A 22,736-nucleotide genomic window follows, 5' to 3' on the forward strand; every position below is an offset into this window, starting at 1 on the left:
ATCAAAAGCCCGATGGAAAGTGGTGGGAGACACCTCGAAACTTGGTGTCATATATTATACAAGGACCACAGAAGATCGAGGTTTTTTTCAGTGTATTGATTTTTAGTTTATTCATTTTTAAAATTTTATTTTTCAAACATAAGAGTAGTTTCATGTGATTTGTTCATATCGGCATCATAAGGCTTCGAATTACATAATGCAAATAAAATAAAATTTTACTTAGACGTTCTTTTATAATAATGCGGGGCTAGCTCATCCAACCAATCCTCACTGATGACACTTATGTTGCGCATAAATATTTTTGCCTTATCATACAGTTCACAATAAGTCAAATATTTTGGTTGTGGCAGTGTGTATACAGAAGAATCGCGATCAATGTACACGTCTGATCCACATCTTAATGTCCTATAACTTCCGGTATGATGTAAATAAGCAATGTTCATAAAATATCCCGAAGTTACACAACGTAGGATATTTTCAGTCGTCGATTTATTTGAATTTAGTCTTATATTATATTTATTTAACAGACTGGCGGCAAGATGTTCCCTGAGCCTGTGAGCTCGCAAGATATGGTTGTAGTTTAAGTAGTATTTACGACAGAAATCTTTGCTTTTGGCGTTTTCAACAAATGCATTATAGATATTAAGCAGCGTTATTAAATCTCCTTCCGCTGCTTCAAAAGAACGTTTGGCTATTTGTTTATGACGATCTGCCATGTTATTGTTGGTAACTATAAAAACTGGTTCAACCTGCAGCATGCAGACAATAGTCAACATTTCTCCGGAGCATGCGAATTCTGAGGAATTAAATAAACATCTACTTAAGTTTGGCGAAAATGGTGACTCAGATAGGAAATAACCCAAAGGGTTTGTAAGATTTCCACTTTCGTTAATGGCACCTTAAAAAAAAACGAAAAATTGTTTATGTTTGGCCAACAAATTTCAAGTGCAAATAACTTCTACCTAAAACATATAATGTTTCCAAAGAAGCAAACATATTTTTTGCCGGTGGAGGAGATGGAAAATCGAAGCGAAGTATGTTCTCCACAGCTAGAGCCTTCAGATATAAGACTACGAAGCATAGCTGAGTCCTACGCATCTCTACAACCGTTCTGTCCGGTAATGAAGGGTAGTTATCTTTGGTATATAGGCGGAATACTTTAGCCATGCGAAACTTATTACCCCATTTAGCGCGTAAAGTAGATGTATACTTGCAAGCTGGCACAAGTAGTCGGAGGTCTCTGTTGAGGGCAGGGTCATACCATTTTATACACATAAAACCGCAATCGATGACTGAAAAAAGGGATATTTAACATTCGGACATCTTCAAACACATACCCTAAATTTACCATAGTTGATGCGATCTTGTGTAACAGACTTTTGTAATAATTCAATAGTGAAGATTACGTTCCTCTTTCCTTTAGCAGTTGGAATGAAGACAGTTTGTCGATCGTTTTTCATTTGAGATATCTTAAAATAATTCAAGTTTGTTAGGTCTTCTGTAGCTATGATATTCTTCAACAACTGCATTGCATCGTTTATATCGTCCTCCTCTGCCATATACGCAATTATGTCGCCATCAATGGGTTTTTTCATATGTATGCTTATTATTGTCTGAATGGTCTTCTTGACGTAATCGGCACAAGGTGTTTCAAGATATAAAACATCCTGTTGGTTATTTTTCTTCGAATCAAAGCTATCTTCAAAGGACACAATAACACTTTTAACGCCTTTTCCCTTTTCCTTGTGATTATCAAAATAATCAGCGAAAAATTGAGCTTCATTCGAGGTTGACACCAGAAGCAATTTAAGCGTAGACCTTTTTTTGACAATTTTTTTAACCACTGCTAATATGGTATCCGTCAGTACATTTCGTTTCTGAGCCTCATTCATTATGATGATACCGATGTTTGTAAGTAAAGGGTCGCTCAATAGATCTTTAAGTAGATACTCCTCCGTCAAACTCTGCAAAAATTAAACACAAGTGACAATCGGCAAAAACAAGATCATAAATTACAACTTACAACAACATTGAAGCTACCTTCCACTGTATTTTTACCAAAGCAGTATTTTTCGGCAACTGATGCAAAAGAATGATTATGTGATTCTACAAGAGCAATAACTCCCTTGGAATTCCAACCAAGTTCTTCCAAATACTAGTTAAAACATACAGGTTTATATAAAAATGCAATCTCAATGAAAACAAAACAAACAAAAACACCACCGAATTCCAGCATCATTAAATAGATGCACAATAACAAGGCTAACAAGCATTGACGAATGACCCTTCAATGTTAATGACATTTGATGAAACAATAAAAAAAGAGTGGAAAAAGCCGGTAACGGTAACTAGAACAATGATTTAATGATATACTCTAGATGGAATTTTAAGTCATTATTCGATACGATAAGCAGACATGATATATTATAGATATTATAGTTTAAAATGGCTAGGCTAGAATTTGTTCTTTTTGTAAAATTTTAAACGTGGCACGTTTCAAATTTAAAATACTTTTACATTTTTACTTTAGTGACGCGATAGGATTGATATTCTTACCTATACACTACAATGGTCGACGTTTTTTTCATTCCTCCCGAAAAAAAGAACACATTTTGACCAATTTACTGTTCTGGAAGCTTATTTTTTTCCCCAGATAATTTTATATTACACATACATATATTTTTTATAACACATCAATTAATAAGAAACATGAATAGTAAAGAAAAAAAAGAAGTAAAAAAGGTATTATCAGAATGATGTTATATTACTGCTTCCCATCGTATTATATATAAAATTATGCGCCTCTAGCAGATGCATTTCGGTAATGCAAATACATACAAGCAGTATAACATAGCCACTGTACTGTATGGCTTTAAGGAATTCCCATAATTTGTCGCAAAATATACTCAACAAGACACAATGAATTAGTGAGTGTACATTCACAATGCGCCACAGCCACGCCACACAAAAGAACCATGTTGATTTGAAGACGATTTGCTGGTAGGACATTTGGGCGGGTGTAACGTCATTGCGCTCCAACATATTTTGATAGACAGCTATGTAACGATTCCATGCTGTGGAGCTAAGCAGCAGCTGACCAGTAAAACTAATTACTTTCTTTGCTACTTTTCGTGTGGTGGGCTTCAACTTAGTCTTCGCTGGGGCATCAGTCACCCGTGTATCGACCATTGGCAATTGAAGATAGCCGCGGCGTGGAGGATTGTTTTTCAAGTAGAAAAATATGCCCAGTATCAATGCAATGCACCCTAAGCCATCGCAAAGCCCGTCCACATAGTAGCCCGTCGTTCCCACTTCGGAACGTTCTCCTCTTATATTTTTTTTGACCCGGGCTACGTGACCATCCAAGTCATCGAGGAAGGTTCGAAACTGGAACAGAACCACACCCAGACGTCTATAACCCAAACTGTCTGACGACACCAATTTACCAGCTACACATGCCACACCCACATGGAAAAATGATATCATATTGGCTGTTATAAATGAGGACCTCGAAAATCCAATAACATTGTCAAAGACGGTTGCTAATGGTGCAAAGATGTAATGATTCGTGTGATCTAAAAGAATCGCTTTCACCGTTACATGGCACAGTGGATTAAGTTCGCACCCCAGCCATGTTTGTGATTCATACGTCTCACGCTGAGGTATATCGGTGGTTGTGTTAAAGTGATAATTTCGTTCTAGAGGGTAATTCTGTATACGCAGGTACAACTGGACATCCATATATATGTAGAAAATGATCAAGACTATCAGTAGTCCTACCAATATCTTACTGATTTTACTGCTGGGACCAATCATGATGACAACAGACAGTTAGTTCTACGATAAACAGCAAGTTAAGATTGCGGCGATTTTTCTTTTGTATAATAGACGTGTCCTTTGAAAAATGACAAAGTCACACAATATGCGATGATATCTGTAACAAAGAAGGATTTTCGTATTTTAGAGACTTATTAATTCGGTGCCATCTGTTGTTTGTTTGTTTGCACAGTGAAACATACACATGACCATGCAATGCGCCCTGAGTCACTTAATTGAAAACACATTAAAAAACATTATCAATTGCAAATGAATAAATTTCCCATAAAGATGAAGTATTTCACACATCTTAAAAACAAAGTCCAATAAATAGAGCAATAAAGAATTCTACCAACTCTAGTTATCAATACATTTGACAATGTTCAATAAGGTGACCTCAATCAATTAAAGCAATGAAGCGGAATGTGTGTATGTATGTATGTTCGTACATTTACACTGCAGGCATACACACATACATGTGTATATTAATATAATAATGACTTGCTTTAGCACTTGAAACGTATTCAATCGAATTCGGTAGTGTTTTTATTTCAAATCAAATAAAGGAGAACATAAGTTACCTGAATTAAGTCAAGATTCCCTATACCATACTCTGAAGCTAATATTGTTATTTGATATTTCTCAAGGCAATATACAATATTGTTAAGACAGTTCCCTTTGATCCCTTTTCTTCCTTCTCCGTCATCTGCAATTGGCATTTAACAGCAGCAATTAAAAAAATATTTGTTTAACCAAACAAAACTACGACTAAATCTACAGATATAAATAACTATGTGTTTGTAGAACACGGAGAATATATAAATTATCATTATATTTTCTTTTTGACGATCATAATGATCATCAAGCCAGCAACTAACAAGGAAAAATGTAATTTACTACATTCAGGTATATTCAACTACGGTTTTGTGCTGCGTGAGTGTTCTTTGAAATAATATGGCCAAATTGCAAATTGATCTGATCAAATAGTAAAGCTAAGGTAAGATTAAAGAAATTCGATGCATTGTTAGAACGTAATTGGCAATACAATTATATATTTCGTTCGTGGGATTCTCACCTGGCAATACACTGACACAATCGATTGAATTCATTACTAATTAGCTTTAAAACCGAATCACCCACATTTAATTTAATTAATTTACACGAAAATTAGGGAATAAATTATAAATATTGAAAGTAGATAGTACAGCTGTTTGGGGAATACTATGGGGACTTTACATGCCAGATCATCATGCATGGTAATAGTGATGGAGAGTTCACATGGCACATCAAGTTGCGTGGTCATTGTAATGGAGAGTTTACATGGCACGTCATGAAGCGTGGTCATTGTAATGGGGAGTTTACATGGCAACTCATTATGCGTGGTTATTGTAATGGGGAGTTTACAAGGAACTTCGAGTTCTATTTTTTTATTTGATTTCTTCAAATAGATTTATTTAAATATTCTACCAATTTGGTATATTTGTTGTTTCTTAAGACTGGTACAACGTTTTTTTGGGGAATAATTTCCGAAAATCGTCCTTTTGGTGGTTTCACAAGGTTAGGATTCTTTACATATAAAAATTAGTATGGCACTAACCAATTTATCAGCTGTTTACGTGCATGTATACAAACAAAAGTGAGTGTGTGGACCGTACTCAAATTCATGTATTAATTTTTTTATTTTAGTTGTTTCATTTTATTGTTGGATTACTTTGTCCAGCTGAAATCAATAGACGTTAATGTTGCTTCTATTTAGAATAGAAAGCAAAAGAAAAAACCCTTTTTTCAAAGGGGTTTTTCTTTGCGTAGCCCTTCCAAACACATTGGGCGGGCTACCTAGATTGTGATTTCAAAGCTGACCAAAGCTTTATGAACTGTCCCATTAATTAGAGAGGTGTGCTTCTATTTAGAATAGAAAGCAAAAGAAAAAAACCCTTTTTTTAAAGGGGGTTTTCTTTTGCGTAGCCCTTCCAAACACATTGGAGCCGTTTTTTCCGTAAATCAGATTCTATTACCGAAAAGCGAATGTGATGCTCGTCAATATTTTTTCTTAAGAAAATGCGAAGAGCGAATAAAAATTCCTTTATGTGAAAATATATGTAGAATAGGTGTAGGCGTTCGACTATATATGTAGCGAAGACAATAACCACAATAAATATTACTTTGGCAGAGGTCGCCTCATAATTCATGACATTCATATTCCCATTTTCATCCATAACCTTTTCTAGTACACCCTTCCTAAAAACATTGGAAGCGTTGTTGTTGTTTTCTGTCCCCTCACTAATTTTAGCAAGATAATATCATATTGCGGGTGTATGTATCATTGTCCTCTTTGGAATTTATTGTTATGTCGGAACTGTTGTGACATTAGCGTCAATAGCCACAACTAGATAGTGTTGTTGTAGTAACGACATATTTGCATACTAGAGGTGAGTAAGCTCGTTACGGTCCACAGGACCGATTGCCCCGGGAACGTTGTTGCCCGCCATTGCCAATGAAAGACTCCATCGGTCAAATCCGGTACGCACAACCGGCTGCCATGGGATTGCTGAGGGAACGTGATGGCCATTGGTTATTTAAAGTCCCCAATAATTCTCCTCATATCGAGCGTCATAGGCACCCAGTATTTAAGCAAGAGCCGATCGACTCGATGCTACAAATTGTCCCCAAATTCAGTCGCAACTACACCTGCGGCAACATACTTGTTGTTGTACACTGGACCATAGTGACCTTGTTTTGCTACGATATCAAGAAGTGCACCTATGTGGCTTTAAATCATTGTTGCGCAATGTTTCCAAGCAAGGCTATGTTCTTGTGTATGTACACATATATAAATATGTGCAACAGTGTGGGTGTATTTGCCCGCCATTGCTTTAAATAGTATGCCAAAAAATGTAAGCTTACAAACATCTCACCTTTAAAAGTTTTGATTCACCCTCTTAATGCTTATAAAAACAAAACATCTTGTTGAAATATGATGCCATAAAAAAACTAGATTATTAATGACGAAATTAACATTTGATGATGCTAAACATATTTAGTAGCGGAAATGGCTGCTAAATAAAATTCAATCAAGTTCTATTGGCTTTACTGTTGTTTTGCAGGAGGCTACATTTCCTTTTTTACTTTAAATTTGTTAAGTTCGTAAGAAGTTCAATAACCCATACTTTGATTTCAAATTTTAGATGTAATGAATATGACGAATCACAGCTCCATATCCATAATCGACCAATTGATCATGAGTTTTACGTGCTTGTTGGGTTGCCTGGAGATTAATGTTACATAAATCTTAAACATAGCACCAAATAAAAATTAAATACGAATTCAATTTTTTTTAGAAATTAACAGCTAAGCGAATAATAGTTGTTTGATTTCAGAGGACAACATCCATGAACTTCAAACAAAAAATAAATTAATGACATCATAAATGAAATTGTCAAAATTTGGGGGGTCGATTATGGTTCACAACTCGACTATAGCTGCGTTACCAGAAGAAATAAAAATTGGTATGAAGTTGAAAATGTTCGTCAGTTTTATGCGATATCAGTGTTTTGAGTTGAGCAATGCAGAAATTGACATTTCTATAACGATTTTGCCCGTTGGCAACTCATTGCTTGCTTGCGATTTCCATTACACATTTGCAATTCAGTAGGCGAAGGATCAATGTCAGGTTAAAATATTTTAAAATCCCCTTTATCGTCACAGGTCCAGATTAACAAGATATTTATTTTTTTCTTTTTCAATAACAATCTTTCTGAAAAACAGTATGACCTAAAATTTAACAACACCCAAAGTCGACAAAAAAGAAATATTTAGATTAGAACATTATTTTTTTTTATTGTTACTTTTTTTCGAAACTTTTCTTGCTTAGATGTTGGTTGTTGATTGGTTTTGTAATTATTAATTTAGTTTTCTTCAACTTCAGCCTCTTGTTCTTCTTCAAATTCTGCATCTTCGTCAGCAGTAGCTTCTTGGTATTGTTGGTATTCAGAGACCAAGTCGTTCATGTTGCTTTCGGCTTCCGTGAATTCCATTTCGTCCATACCCTCACCAGTGTACCAATGCAAGAAAGCTTTTCTGCGGAACATAGCAGTGAATTGTTCCGAGATACGCTTGAACAGTTCTTGGATGGCGGTCGAGTTACCAATGAATGTAGCAGACATTTTCAAACCTCTGGGTGGGATGTCACATACGGCTGTCTTCACATTGTTGGGAATCCATTCAACGAAGTATGAGCTGTTCTTGTTTTGGATGTTAAGCATTTGTTCGTCGACTTCCTTCATTGACATGCGACCACGGAAAATAGCGGCCACTGTCAAGTAACGTCCATGGCGAGGATCACAAGCAGCCATCATGTTCTTGGCGTCGAACATTTGTTGTGTGAGTTCAGGGACTGTAAGAGCACGGTATTGTTGCGATCCTCTGGAGGTAAGAGGAGCAAAACCAGGCATGAAAAAGTGAAGACGGGGGAAGGGAACCATGTTGACAGCCAATTTACGAAGATCAGCATTCAATTGGCCGGGGAAACGCAGACATGTTGTAACGCCAGACATGGTCAGCGATACCAAATGGTTCAAATCGCCATATGTGGGTGTGGTGAGTTTAAGGGTGCGGAAACAGATGTCATAGAGGGCCTCATTGTCAATGCAGTATGTTTCATCTGTATTTTCAACCAACTGATGCACAGACAATGTGGCATTGTAGGGTTCTACAACTGTGTCAGATACTTTGGGGGAAGGTACAACGGAGTATGTGTTCATGATTCTGTCGGGGTATTCTTCGCGGATTTTTGAAATGAGCAAGGTACCCATGCCGGAGCCAGTACCACCGCCCAAAGAATGTGTCAGTTGGAAACCTTGTAAGCAATCGCATGACTCGGCCTCTTTCCTTACAACATCTAACACAGAGTCGACCAACTCTGCTCCTTCTGTGTAATGACCTTTAGCCCAGTTATTACCGGCACCCGATTGACCAAATACAAAGTTATCTGGTCTGAAAATTTGTCCGAAAGGTCCTGAACGGACTGAATCCATAGTACCGGGTTCTAAATCGACTAAAACGGCACGGGGAACATATTTGCCACCCGATGCCTCATTATAGTAAACATTGATGCGTTCCAATTGCAAATCACTGTCGCCATGATAGGCACCAGTGGCATCAATACCATGTTCGTCGGAGATAATTTCCCAAAACTGTAAAAAGAAAAAAGAGAGAAAAATTAAATTATATATTTGGTAAAGTACAAATATACTAGTCCTTATATACATATATATATATATAAATTTAGGTCCTAATGTCTATATAAATATACGTTTATATTTAAAACAAGGCAGTACACACCTATTCATTCGTTCGTATATACAACAAGATGAGTCATCAATTTTCGTCCTTTAAGGAGGGGTGGCCCGAAACCCATCATCAACATGGCAACTGTTGTCATTCGCGCAACAATGACTCACTAACTCACAAGGATTTTTCTTTTTCGTGTATTCTATCGATTTTTCTTGTGTACTGAAAGACTTAACCCAGCCTACACACACATACCCTCACCGTTATAAGCGGTATGAAGTATGAATTTTCCCAAATGCCCACTTACTAAGAATTATTCAATGCGAAAAGCAAAGCAACTTCAACAAACAACTTTTGTGTGTGGCTGCTGACATCACCTTTTTTGCTACCATATATGGAGAGACAGCGCAATGCAGTCAACCAACCAATCAATTTATGTAGGTTGGTTGGTTGGTTGTTTGGCTGGTGTAGTCATTGAAAGCAACAACAATTTAAGACGGTAACAATAAGCAAACAATGAAAACATAACACGACAGATGTGTACGCGACGACATCATACGTAGGAGTTTTTATTAATTTTTTTGACATACCACCAATATCAACTGACTTACACACACTGTCACACATACCAAATAATGAAAGCTTTAACAAATAAATCTAGATGCGCTATTCATTCAACCGTAAGCAATTAACAATTGTTTTGCGGAGGTAGAGTCTGAGCTGAAAAAGGTCGTCTGAGATCACCACACCATATGGCCGTCTCATGTAAATGTTTGTCTATCTCTACAACCATTGACTCGTCCACATTTTAATACTACGAAAGATTTATCTGTTTCTGTATCAATCAATTCAATTAGATCAAATTTTCTTCAATCTAGCTGTAATTGTCTTTTTGACTTAGACCACTCGAATTGCGAAATTATCAGTAACCATGTTATGCAAAATGATGTCATCACTTAATGCGGAGAGGCAGAGAAAGAATAGAACAAATAATAACACATTTAAACTGGGACTTGACTGCTTAGCTGACTGTTTTTAGTAGACCTAAATACAATATTCATAGAAAACTATTTTTACCCCATTACTAATTGTGGCTTTTCGAAAATGATATCAACTTCTTTTGCCACTAATTTAAAGATAGGTATCCATGATGTGCATGTATCTATGTACATCGTTGGGACGGACTATGTACTATATATATTTTTCTATACTAAGTGCATACTTATGTATACATTTTCGCATTCCAGCGCAGATGTGATGTTCGGCCTTATCCCAATAACCTACCCCTCACCATTTACAGTTGTAATCAATAAACCGCACCCAAAGTCGGCCTATTACTACGCACAAACACACAAACTTTCTTGCAGCTTTATGTACACCAAAAATATATGGAAAAACATTAGCACACACAAAAGTTCTTTGCCTCAATCCCTTCTTATCAAGAAGACTTGAATGATTCATACTTCTATGATAGTCGAATATTAATTCGCTTAACAGACTGAGGACCTTTTGCAAAATATAAAATACATAAAATGCTCTTTAAAAGAATGCGAATTGAATTTGGTTTTCGCTACAACTGTACTTGGCAGACGTGTTCTGTTTTCTCTCTTTTCTTGTCTACGGTCCCCACCTTTAAAACTTTAATACTAGAAAATATTTTAAGATACCGGCCAATTTGGAGAAATGAAAAAGAAAAACAAGTTTTGCACAGCGGCGTCACCACTTCATATAAAAATAGCGGCATTAGCAAAGAAAAAAAATCAGATAGTGTTATACAAAATGGCGACAAGATGCTTTGCTATCCACAAACTACGTGAAAATTAAGAGAAAATCATCATCTAGCGGCCGGCTATTATAAAGCCTTTCACTTTTGGCAAAAAAAAAATTTCTTTTCTCTATGTTCATGTTGTACATACCTTGGCTCCGATTTGGTTTCCGCATTGACCGGCTTGAATGTGTACAATTTCCCTCATGTTTAATATTTGGTTTAATTTACTTTATTACAAAATGCAAACTTTCTTACGCACAACAACCACAATGGCGAACTGTCAAACACTTTCTGAAATAAAGAACACGACGCGTTTTGCTTTTATAACCCCAGCAACGCCTTCGACAAATTATAAAAAGTATAGCTATCTCATTTTACACCACGCCATCTTCACCATACTCTTTTTCATTCGTGATGACGAAAAACAAAGCCGTGGGTGCAAAACTTGGCATTGGCAAAGTGGTGCGGCTAATACGCCGCCAGTGGTAATGAAACGATGCATCGAATTGTAAAATTTCGCATTTTTCTAATATAGTTAGAAAACTCCCTTTTTATTTTAGTACTATATAAAATAGGCTCAAAATTAATTTATAGTAAACACGTATATTACTTTTCCATTAGTGCAAAAGGCGCTAAAGCACAAAATTTCGTCTATATGAAGCAATTTTATGAATTTTTTATCACCAGAATGTATTTAAACCCAATGATTTCGAAAAAAAAAATAATTTTAACAAATATCTCCTGAATCCAGAGGCAAAAATCTCAAACATTTTTCAATGACCTTATGGCTTTGTTGTTTTAGCCACATTTTTGTGTGGGGTATGTTGGTGAGCAAGCTCGTTTCGGTCCATAGAATCGATCGAAATGCGAAACTGACGTTTTGAGGATTGGATACTAGCCATATTATATCGACTATCATAGGCACTCAGCATGTAAGCAAGAGTCGGTGCCGCCCGGCCTCTCAAAGAATTTCCACTCGATATCGCTAATTGTCCCCGGCTGCAATTGCGCCTGCTCCGTGTGCGAAGCATTCCACAATCTGCAACCTGTGAACGATTCCTGTAGCTCTCAGCTCAGATTCTAGTGATAGCGATGGTGGTGATCAAGTCAGATCCGTGCCAACTTTGTCCCATTAACTTTTATAGTTTTTAAAATATCTTTTGCAATCCATTTGGCAATCCTTCTTGTTTAAGTAATACGTTCTAAATTGTACTCATCGAAATACTAGCCTGCCCTTTTCTTTGCTAACGAAAGTAAACATTAATTTCTGTTTTTGGGTTATTCCAAAAACCTGCAATATAATTTGTCGGCTATAAGGACAAACAACATTATGTACTGCAAGAAATTTCTGACGGCGATAATTTAGTATCGGCTTAGATTTTCACCGACATTTCACCACACCGATATTTCACCACATGAGCAACGCCCATCGCTTTTTGCAGAAATGGGGTCGAATTTACAGACGTATTTAGTACTATATTTTGCATTGTTGTTCACAGTTGCTTATTTTTCAGAATATTATTAGCAGTGATTTTACTTCAATATATGTCTTTTTTAAACAAAAAACTCAATTATTTGCAATTGTTGCTTTTAGAATTTAGAAAACATTACATTTTCATTGATAACATCATATTGAAATAAAGTACCAAGTACATCAGCTTTAAATAAGAGTTGATTTTAAAGTTGCGCTTTCAAGCGTTTTTATGAAGTAATTGGCCGAAATATGTTCAACATTTCCCGCACAATTTTCAAATTTAAAACTTCCATTAAAGCTGAGTATTCTGTTCAGCTTTTTAGGCAGAATGCTGTCAAACTCCTTAAAAACACATCGGCAAAAAGCTGGAGAAAAAGGCAAAAAAGCAGTACTCTGTTTATAATGAGGAATATGGCGAAAGGAAATTTTAGTGGCAAAGTTTACCATGGCATCTTTTTAGTTTTATTTGGTTTTAATGGTTTTTATTTTTCTTCTGTCATTTTATTTATTTGCGAAAAAAAATAATAAAACCATAAAACCCTGTTTACACTGCTCATTAATTCCGAATTTAAGGCTCACGTCAGCTGATTTTATAAAGGAGAAACAGATAATAGGACCATTAAATCCGGATTTAAAGAGCAAAAACAAAACATAAAGGCTAAAGCAGAATGAACGCGTTGAGCAGCGTCGTGTTGAAAAATGCAACTCTGCAAACATAATCCAATAAATCAACACGCAAATATTTAAACAATATTTAACTTTGACGACTAAAAACACTATCTACATGTGGCAGCACTGAATGACACTCATTTTTAAGCGTCAAAGTTGAAAATTTTTTAAATTTTGGGGCCTTGGTACAATTAGGCGGTAGAGTCATTAGCACAACAACAAAAATGTACCCCCAAAGAAGCTACCTTGAACGGCAAAGGTGGTTTCACGCAAACAGCTGTTAACAGCTGGCCAGGTTTGGCGGTATTAAAATGTCAGATTTTTGTTTGCATTTTTGTTGTTGTTATCTTCTTTCTCGCATATTCTCTGCTCATGTACACACACGTATACACGCACGTACACACATTTCTTTGCGTGTGTTGGCAAAACGTGGATCAGCTTGATGGCAAGATGGAGGATCGCACCATATGATTTGTGGTTGTTGCATCCCCGAATTACTTTTGTGGGATTCATGCAAGTTTGCCTGTCGAATGCAGCATTTTAACAAATTCCCCTTTTTGTTCCTTCGTAAATAGAAAATTAATTTGCAATTTATTACGAAATTACGCTCAATTGTGTTGAAAAAGTTTGTGAAATATACACGTTTATAGCATGACATAACTACCAGGTAGTGTACCAGGGCGTATTTAAAAAGATGGCCTCACGTGAACAGCTGTTAACAGCCGGCCAGGTTTAACGGTATTAAGATGAGAAATTTTTGTTTAAATTCTCTTTTTTGTTATCCTCTTTCTCGTATTTTCTCTTCTCATGTATACACACACGCACACGAATTTCTTTGTGCGTGTAGCAAAACGTCGATCAGCTTGATGACAACTTGACGGATTGATCCATATGATTTGTGGTTGTTGTACAAATGAGATCCCCTTTAATTGTTTCGCCATGGTAGTGTACCGTAACCAGCTGAGTACAATTTTTCTCGCGAAGTGCTCTATCAGTCAACAAGTTTTGGTTGCGTGTGTGTATTAATGTTAAGAACCGTGACATACACAAACAACGAAAATGGCGCGGGCTAGTAACATACTCAAAATCAGAGTTGCACAAATCACTGATTTTGACAGATAGTGAATTTTGTTGTTGTTGGGCAACTTGCTAAATCCGCCTTGCTTCTAATTGTACCAAGGTTGCACAGCTAAAACCCCGTTTACACTGCTCATTAAATCCGAATTTTAAAGGCAGTGTAAACGGGGTTTATGTAGTTCTTGTTAAGCAACTGACTTTACCTTTTAATTGTACCATGGGCCGCCATAGATGTAGGCAACTCTAGCTACTTTCTACAAATTGTATCGAAAAGCTAGCTGGATATTAGAGTTAGCTAGATACTAGATAGCAACTTTCAAAAACTGTAAAGATTAATAACAACATGTTAACACGTTATAAAAAGTATTACATTATTTAAATCCATAAAAAACCGTTAGCAGACATTTTGTTATGTTTTCTAACAAATATTCGTATGAAAACATGGAGGTAAATATTGATGGCTTGCCACAATAGGCAATGGGATCAACACTAACATGCCACATGACACAGTGAAATGTATAACTCAAGTAATTAGGTTTTTTTTGTACCTTTACAATATATTGGGAACGGACTTGGAAATGCATGTTTGGGTTATTATTGAATATAACTTTCTGAATTCATTCATTAGTATTTTTTTAAATATATGTTGTTTTCGTGCTTAATAATATATAACCAATTATTTCTGACCAATAATTAATAAGTTTTGTTGCGAAACAAAAGGTAAATATCCTAGTGTTCTTAATGTGCTGAAATAAAAATTAAATTCAGAGTATATCGCAACGGTGTAATTTCAAAGTTCTGATAATGAGAATTGGAAGAAATGAATAAATAATTCAAAGTCTAAATGTATAAACAACCTGTTGCAGTTATAAACATACTTCATTGTTTGATAAGAGGTACATACGAATAATGTGATATTCTAAAAATATTTTTGATGTAAACTAAACTTATTTACTCTCACGGAGGCCAACGTAGCGCGAAGGTTGACGTGTCCGCCTATGACGCTGAACGTCTGGGTTCGAATCCTGGCGAGAACATCCGAATCTATGTAATTATGTTTCAGTTGCTATGAACACAGCTCTCTTTGATTCGGACTAAGTGAACATATATTAATTAGAGTTTGACATAATATTTAGATACCACTTTTATACCACCTTAAAGTAGGTTTTTTTTATTTTAAAATCTTGTTCTATTTGCAACAAATATCCATAACTAGTTTTCTTTGCCAAAAATTTTTCCATTTATAGACAAATAATAAAAAATCATTGTGTTTTATTCCAATAAACACACTAAATGACGTACAGGCTATTCGTTGTGCAGAATTCCATCCAGATGGAACCCTATATGCTGTTGGTTCTAACTCAAAGACTTTGAGGATATGTTTGTACCCTCAGCAAAATAGTAATACAAGGTATCATTTTACTTTAATGCTGATAAAAATAATGCCTAAAGTTTGTACTCTCCTCAGCAAAACCCAGTCATTCCAATCAAGTGTAATTTTTAAGCGTACAAAGCATCATAAGGGATCAATTTACTGCCTATCGTGGTCCAAGGATGGAGAATTTATTGCAACTGGTTCTAATGATAAAACCATTAAAATAATTAGGTATAATAGCGAAGAAAAACAACTAGAGGGTCGAGAAATAGAGCTACAATTTCATGATGGTACTGTCCGAGACTTGTGCTTTCTAAATGACATAGAGAGGAAATTCCTTGTCAGCGGAGGTGCCGGGGATTGCAAAGTAGTAAGTATAATAGAATGTATGCATATAAAGTATTTTTTGCAGTATAATTGTTTTGTTTTTTTAGTATGTAAGTGACTGTGGGATTTCCACAACTCCTGTTCATGCTTATACGGGTCACACTGGTCACATATTTTCGGTATACAGCTGGGAAAATAACATGTTTGTAACGGGCTCACAGGTATGTAAACATAATTCGGTGCATTCAAAATCAAAGTGAAGCCTTGCATTATATTATATTGAACTAGCTGAACCGGGCCCGCTCTGCTGCGCCTTCTTTTACTTTATATGGAACAAAATTATCCTTTGAATATTTATTTTCGACAATTAAAGAGTTTTTAGTGAAATACCATATAACGAAAATAGTATTCGCATATCGCTTGACTAACAGTATAAGAATAGAAGTGCCTTTATCTGAATTCTATATGATCTTTATTGGACCACGAATTCGCTCGGAGGATTTAATGCCATTCTAGAAAGACTTTATTTTCGCACGATATTCTCATGATGGTCCCCCAGATACTTAGCCCTGAAAAAAAGTATCGTGCTCTAACCTCAAATACCATTTATTTAAACCCTATATTGTCATTGGTTTACGGGATGAGGCGTTCCCTAAACACTTGACCTCAAATTTGGTCATCAAATTCGTTTTCTAATCTAAAATACTTTTCATTGGAGCCACATATTGCCATAGTTGGTAAATTTGTACTCTTTGGGGGGTGTTTTGGGAAAGGAAAGGTGCCCTTTATATATGATTCTATATTTGGATATCAGATTCGTATTCTACTCCTAAATACCTTTATTAGTGTCCCATATTGCGATGGTCAGTAAATAATTGGTACCGAAAGTGGGTATCAATTTCGTGCTCTACTTCCCCAATACCTTTTATTTGAGCCCTACATTGACATGTTAGATAAATATGTCCGATTTAAGGGTGTTTTTTTGGGGTAGTCCGCCAAGCACTTAGCCCTGAAAATATATCAGCATCCTGCTCTACTCTCAAAAATCATTTTTTTTTGGTCCCAATATTGCCATTGACCTCAAAATTGCATATCAAATTCGTTTTCTAATCTCAAATACCTTTCGGGTTAGGGGTATGGGCCCTAAAAACTATCAATATCGATCTCCAATGTATTGAAGACTTAAATACGTCCTATTTGGTGGTTGTTATGGTGGTGGGACATCTTTTAGACAGTTGGTCCCGAATGTTGATATCAGATTCGTGGTCTACTTCCAAATACCTTTCATTTGAGCTCCATATTTCCCTAGACGGCAAACATGTCCAGTTTGGGGGGAGTTTTTAGGGATGGGGTGGCCACTCAGTGGCATGGCCTCGAAAATATATGTGGGATTCGTGTTCATCTCAAAAATAAGTCTTATTTGAGCACCATATTGCTATGGTCCACAAATACGTCCTATTCGGGTGGTGTTATGGGGGTAGGGTGGTCCCATAGACACTTTCTTGAAAATTGATATCACATTCGTGTTTTACTCACAGATATCAAAAAATGTAAATGCAGAAAATCGGTTCAGCCGTTTTTGAGTCTATAAGGAACACACAAACAGACAAACACAAATAAATTTTAATATACAAGATTATAACTTATTCGCCAACATTTGTTTAATATATTACACAAGCTGAGAAAATAATTTCGCTCACCATGGTTGGTGTACGGTATACTCTGGCTATACTTTTCCGTAGCAAAAAAAAATTTATAAGTGCGTCTCGGACGAATTATGAAAAAATGATATTCGCTTTCCTGACAGAAAAAAAAACAAACAAAATTACTTCGATTAATTTTCAAATACCTTTATGGTCCTTTATTGTACCAATCGGTCTTTAGGGGCCATTAGGGGTTTCTTGAGGGAAATTGGGATTGAAATATGTCCGTTTGGCCTTTTTTGGGGTAAGACGGCTCCACAGACACCTGTTGTAGGTCCAATATTCACATACTCTATTCACAAATACCTATCATTTGATACCCATTTTGTTCCAATCAGTCAACATGTCCGTTTGGGTGGGGTCTAACCCCAGCTTAATTAATAAATTCATGCTTTTGGGTTACCAAAATAGATCGATTATGAATTGCAACTCAACTATAGTTGTAATGCCATGAAATAGAAATCAGTACAAGTCGACAATATTTATCAGTTTATTCTTCTAAATTGTAAAAAGTTTACAATTCAATATAAAAACGGAAATTTCTACATTTCTACAGATTTTACCGTTGGCAACGCAGATGAAGATGGGTTGCAATCTACAACTGACTCAAAAGATTGCAATTTTGCATAAATCGGTGTACCAGTCTATGAGATATGCTTTTTTTTGAAAATTAAGATAATGGGATATGCCTAGGATCTCAAAAAATTATGTTCTTATTTCCGTGTACATTGTTTTAAAATTTCAAGAAAATTGATTCATCTTTAGTCGAAGAAACATTAAAGCAATGTCATAAAAAACAAATCACAATACCTTTTGACTAAAGCTATAACAGGTTATTGGTCGTTCCAAAACCAAACTCACATGCAATTTTATCCAAATCAGAGGAGAATTATGGCTATGCAAAGTTAAATCGGACGATAGATTTATACAAAAAAAATTAAACATTAGTAAGAAGAATATTTTTTTTATTAAAACTTATAATTATAGTAAATGGATTTTAGTGGTAGTAATAGGATGTTAATGGTATTTGGTACAAATTATAAAAATAAAATAATAATAAGCTATAAAAAAATTAAATTAAAATTATAAAAACAAAATATCTAAAAATTGAGACAAACCAAACGAAAGACACGTCGTGCGCACAAAACAGCGCTGGCAGCATCAGCCGATGGCTGACATCGGTGCAGAGAACAAATAAGTTCGGCAAAATTGTGTTCGTTTAATGCTATTGGCATTGTTGGATAGGTTGGATTTCAAGTAAGATTTTACTTGTTTTCTATTGCGCTTGTGAATCAAGTCGTCTTTGTAACAACTTGTCAAAATTCAGATGTGTGCTTTACAACCTACTCTAGTCGAGTTGTTAAATAAAGCACCATGATCCATTTGACAAATTCCGCTGATGACGGTTCTAGGCGAATCAGAAATCGCAATATGGGTAGCCAGTCAAATGACTTTTAGCAGCATCACACATTTTGCCTAACTTTTGAAAGTTATTTGCTGTGCAATTCTTGGAATAGAAGGCATTGAACGAAATGATCTATAGCCGGACAATATCCTGCAATGGAATCTAATAATTTGTAAAAATTAAAATGTGGACATTAAAAAGAGAAATAATAAAGAAAAAAAAAAAAAAGAAATCAATGAAAAAAAAAAATTAAATCAGTAAACATTAATAGAAATCAAATAAAATTAAATAAAATTGTTAATATTGAATATAATACCTCAAATAAAAATCATAAGGAAAATATTTTTAGTAATCATAAAAAGCTTTCTAAAATTATCTGCGCTGCCAATAAATTGAATATGGGGAGGCAACGAATATCGTTGTAGAAAAATTACCATTCAGATATCTGGAGATGTTGGCGTATGGGCACGATTGCGAATCTTCGGCTAGATCTACCAACTGTAAGATTATTGTGGAGATTTTCGGGAGCTCTGTTGTACACTAGTTTATGTGTCGTTAAAATTGTTTTAATATTAAGTATTGGGTTGCCCAAAAAGTAATTGCGGATTTTTCATATAGTCGGCGTTGACAAATTTTTTCACAGCTTGTGACTCTGTAATTGCATTCTTTCTTCTGTCAGTTATCAGCTGTTACTTTAAGCTTGCTTTAGAAAAAAAGTGTAAAAAAAGTATAATTAATTAAAGTTTATTCTAAGTTTTATTAAAAATGCATTTACTTTCTTTTAAATAATCCGCAATTACTTTTTGGGCAACCCAATAGATCTTCAAAAGCTATACCATCCAGATTTTTTGAAAGCGAAGAGATACTTTCATATCTTTGTAGTTCGTAAACGTTGTTGTTGTTGTAGCAGTATGTTGTACACTGAGTCGACAACCTTGCCGATGAATGAATTCAACGGGTCAATCCGGTACGCACAACCGGCTGTCATGTTGTTGTAACCACATTTGCATGTGAAAGTGGCGATCCTAGTCATGCTCCTGTAGATAACAAACTCGTTCCGGTCCAAAGGACCGATCGCCGCGGGAACCCGGTGGCCATTGATTATTTAAATGTGCCAATAACCCGACTTGTCATATCAAGCATCATAGGCACTCAGTATTTGTGCAAAAGCCGGTGCCGCCCGGCTTCTCATTGAGACTCTCCGCTCGATACCGTTGAGTGTCCGCGACTGCCGTTGCAGCTACTCCGTATGGAGCATTCCACTATCCGCAATCTGTGGACGCGCTCGGAAGCTCGCAGCTAAGCTTCTCGTGGCAGCAATGAACACCACACAGATCGGACTCAATGTTCCAATCTGTGTGGTGCTTACAGCTATCACGTACCGGGATTGCTGTTATCCGCAACCTGTGGACGCGCTCGGTAGCTCGCAGCTAAGCTTCTCGTGACAGCAATGAACACCACACAGATCGGACCTCAATGTTTCAACCTGTGTGGTGCTTACAGCTATCACGTACCGGGATTGGTCCGTAAACCTTGTGTTTGTTGTTGTAGCCACTTTATCATATAGAGGTAGCGATCCTCGTCAAGTTTCTGTAGGTGGGCAAACTCGTTCCGCTCCAAAGGACCGATCGCCGTGGGAACCTGGTGGCCATTGGTTATTTGAAGGAGCCAATAAAGCGCCTTGTTATATCGAGCATCATAGGCACTCAGTATTTTTGCAAGAGCCGGTGCCACCAGGCCTCTCACAGAGACTCTCCGCTCGATACCGCTGAGTGTCCGCGACTGCCGTTGCAGCTACTTCGTATTGAGCATTCGACTATCCGCAACCTGCGGTAACTCGCAGCTAAACTTCTCGTGACAGCAATAAACACCACACAAATCGGAGCTTAATGCTCACGCCTGTGTAGTGCTCACAGCAATCCCGTGCCGGGGGTCCGTAAAGGTATTTTATTATTGCATTTATGTTCCATATAGGCCTTCTAGGATATTGAGAGGGCATTTAACAACGAGGAGATGGGTGATGGGACAGTCACCGCTCTGAGCCGCACGGGGAGACAGAAAACGGCCAAGATTCCCTTCTGGACACTATGGATGCGATGGGCAGACTGAAGAAGGTTTCATTAGACAGGGACTGCATTGGGACTATTCTGCGACACACACAACATTTCAGGGAGAGCACATTGCTCTCCCTAAATTGCATAACGATAGAAGCAAAATAAATTCTGGAAAGGGATTTACAGTTTTCGAAATCAGTTGTTGATGATGATGTTGTAGCCACATTTGTATGTGAAGGTAGCGATTCTCTTTAAGCTCGTTCGTCTTTCTTCAAACTTCAAGTTTTATCACCTGGCACGGAAACGGAACGTAAAAATCTGTTTTACTGAATTCTACTTTCCGTTTACGGTCGACAGACGTTCGGAAATCGTTTGCATGTGTTTTCATAAAGCAAAACAAAAACTGCTGACACGTTTTCCTACATTTACGGTATGTTTACGAGAGCAGAACCAGGCCTTATCAGTCTAATTACTTTTATCTCTTACGTGATTCTTGCGGGTTGTAAGGGTCAATATATTTCCAAATGCAAATAAAACAAGTTTATTTCATCCTTTTCTCGACTTGTTTTGTTTGCACTTTGAAATATATTGACCCTAACAAGTCGCAAGAATCACGTAAGAGATTATAGAACAACAGTGGTCACTAACAAATATAATAGAAATTACTTTAATTTTGATGACTATTACAAAAAATTCCTTCCACTAGCCGAACGTAATGGAAGGGCCAAGGGCAGACTGCTCAATATATTTTGCAAAGGATTTTCTCTCAAACACTCCAAGTACTACCTGCTACTGAACTGTTGACTAATCCAAAGTTGCATCTGGTAGCTAATATTTTTCTTTGTTTTATTTTAATACTGTTGTCATTTGTTTCGTTCGCGGCGGTGCCGAGGTGTATTAAAAATGCTGACTATCTCAAAGTTGTAGTTCTCAACTATCTCTATTATCTTTATCTGCTAGAGTGCAAGGGGATTTGGGGGAGTTGATACCAACTAAAAAAAAAAATTTTAAATTGACAAATTATTTATTTTATAATACATTTTTCCCTTGCTTCAGGATAAATCTGTACGATTCTGGGATATACGTGTTCAGGAGTCTATAAGCACTGTCCTACCATCTAGTTATTATGACCCTGTCGGTTCTCCAGTTACATCGGTTTGTGTTGATCCCACTGGAAGATTGTTAGTATCAGGTCATGAAGATGCCTGCGTTCTGCATGATATTCGGCGTAATCGACAAATCCAGTGCTTCCAACCGCATTCTGCGGATATACGGTATATATGTATTATTTATGCAAATTGCTATACAAACATTACATTTTTGAATTTTTTTTTTTTGTAGGTCTATAAGATTTTCACCATCTGCCTATTATTTGCTGACCTGCGGCTACGACAATAAAATTGTTCTTACCGATTTACAAGGAAATTTAACATTATCTCTGCCTTCAGTTGTAGTGGGGGAACATAATGACAAAGTTATTTCAGCTAGATGGCATCCAAGGGATTTCTCAATTCTAACAACATCGGCTGATAAAACAGCAAAATTGTGGGCTATACCAAATATCTAACGAACATTTACAGTGCTTCCAATATACTAAGCCAAAAAAGAGCAAATAATTTTATAATTGTGTATGAGAAGAAGAAGTCTGTTTAGTAAAGTATCTAGAGCTAGATGGCTCACTTAAACTATTCCTTACTTTTTTTTGGAATACTACTCAAGTCTGTTGTCTACGGCGAATCTCTTATTTATATATATCTATTTTTTATATTAACAAAATAC

The 22,736-nt window shown here is 36.3% G+C and overlaps 3 protein-coding genes across 9 annotated transcripts; 1 reads left to right on the plus strand and 2 right to left on the minus strand.

Annotated features, from left to right (window-relative positions):
• Positions 1–81: 81 nt before the first annotated feature.
• LOC106094832 (ceramide phosphoethanolamine synthase) lies at positions 82–5,046 on the minus strand. 5 transcript variants are annotated; one of them, XM_013262070.2, is made up of 6 exons: positions 4,892–5,046; positions 4,398–4,522; positions 2,024–2,155; positions 1,349–1,964; positions 963–1,292; positions 82–898 (listed from the first exon to the last, which is right to left on the minus strand). In XM_013262070.2, the coding sequence occupies exons 1-6, from the start codon at positions 4,923–4,925 to the stop codon at positions 216–218; spliced, it is 1,920 nt and encodes a 639-aa protein (XP_013117524.2). In that variant the 5' UTR covers positions 4,926–5,046; the 3' UTR covers positions 82–215. The 5 variants fall into 5 exon arrangements, with proteins under 5 accessions (XP_013117524.2, XP_013117533.2, XP_013117540.2 ...); XM_013262079.2 differs by lacking the exons at positions 4,398–4,522; positions 4,892–5,046 and adding an exon at positions 2,557–2,749; XM_013262086.2 differs by lacking the exons at positions 2,024–2,155; positions 4,398–4,522; positions 4,892–5,046 and adding an exon at positions 2,557–2,749.
• A 2,581-nt stretch (positions 5,047–7,627) lies between these two features.
• Positions 7,628–11,179, minus strand: LOC106094867 (tubulin beta-1 chain). Its single transcript, XM_013262108.2, has 2 exons — positions 11,022–11,179; positions 7,628–9,008 (listed from the first exon to the last, which is right to left on the minus strand). Exons 1-2 carry the CDS (start codon positions 11,076–11,078, stop codon positions 7,722–7,724), a joined length of 1,344 nt encoding a protein of 447 aa, XP_013117562.1. The 5' UTR covers positions 11,079–11,179; the 3' UTR covers positions 7,628–7,721.
• Positions 11,180–14,366: 3,187 nt separating this feature from the next.
• Positions 14,367–22,642, plus strand: LOC106094903 (WD repeat-containing protein 47). 3 transcript variants are annotated; one of them, XM_013262144.2, is made up of 6 exons: positions 14,367–14,540; positions 15,341–15,504; positions 15,562–15,838; positions 15,903–16,016; positions 22,014–22,231; positions 22,299–22,642. In XM_013262144.2, exons 1-6 carry the CDS (start codon positions 14,505–14,507, stop codon positions 22,522–22,524), a joined length of 1,035 nt encoding a protein of 344 aa, XP_013117598.1. In that variant the 5' UTR covers positions 14,367–14,504; the 3' UTR covers positions 22,525–22,642. The 3 variants fall into 3 exon arrangements, with proteins under 3 accessions (XP_013117598.1, XP_013117612.1, XP_013117603.1); XM_013262158.1 differs by lacking the exon at positions 14,367–14,540 and adding an exon at positions 14,560–14,620 and having other exon boundaries at positions 15,398–15,504; XM_013262149.2 differs by lacking the exon at positions 14,367–14,540 and adding an exon at positions 14,565–14,620.
• Positions 22,643–22,736: the final 94 nt, after the last annotated feature.

Source organism: Stomoxys calcitrans, chromosome 5, assembly GCF_963082655.1.
Source record: "Stomoxys calcitrans chromosome 5, idStoCalc2.1, whole genome shotgun sequence".
Taxonomy (NCBI): Eukaryota; Metazoa; Arthropoda; class Insecta; order Diptera; family Muscidae; genus Stomoxys; species Stomoxys calcitrans.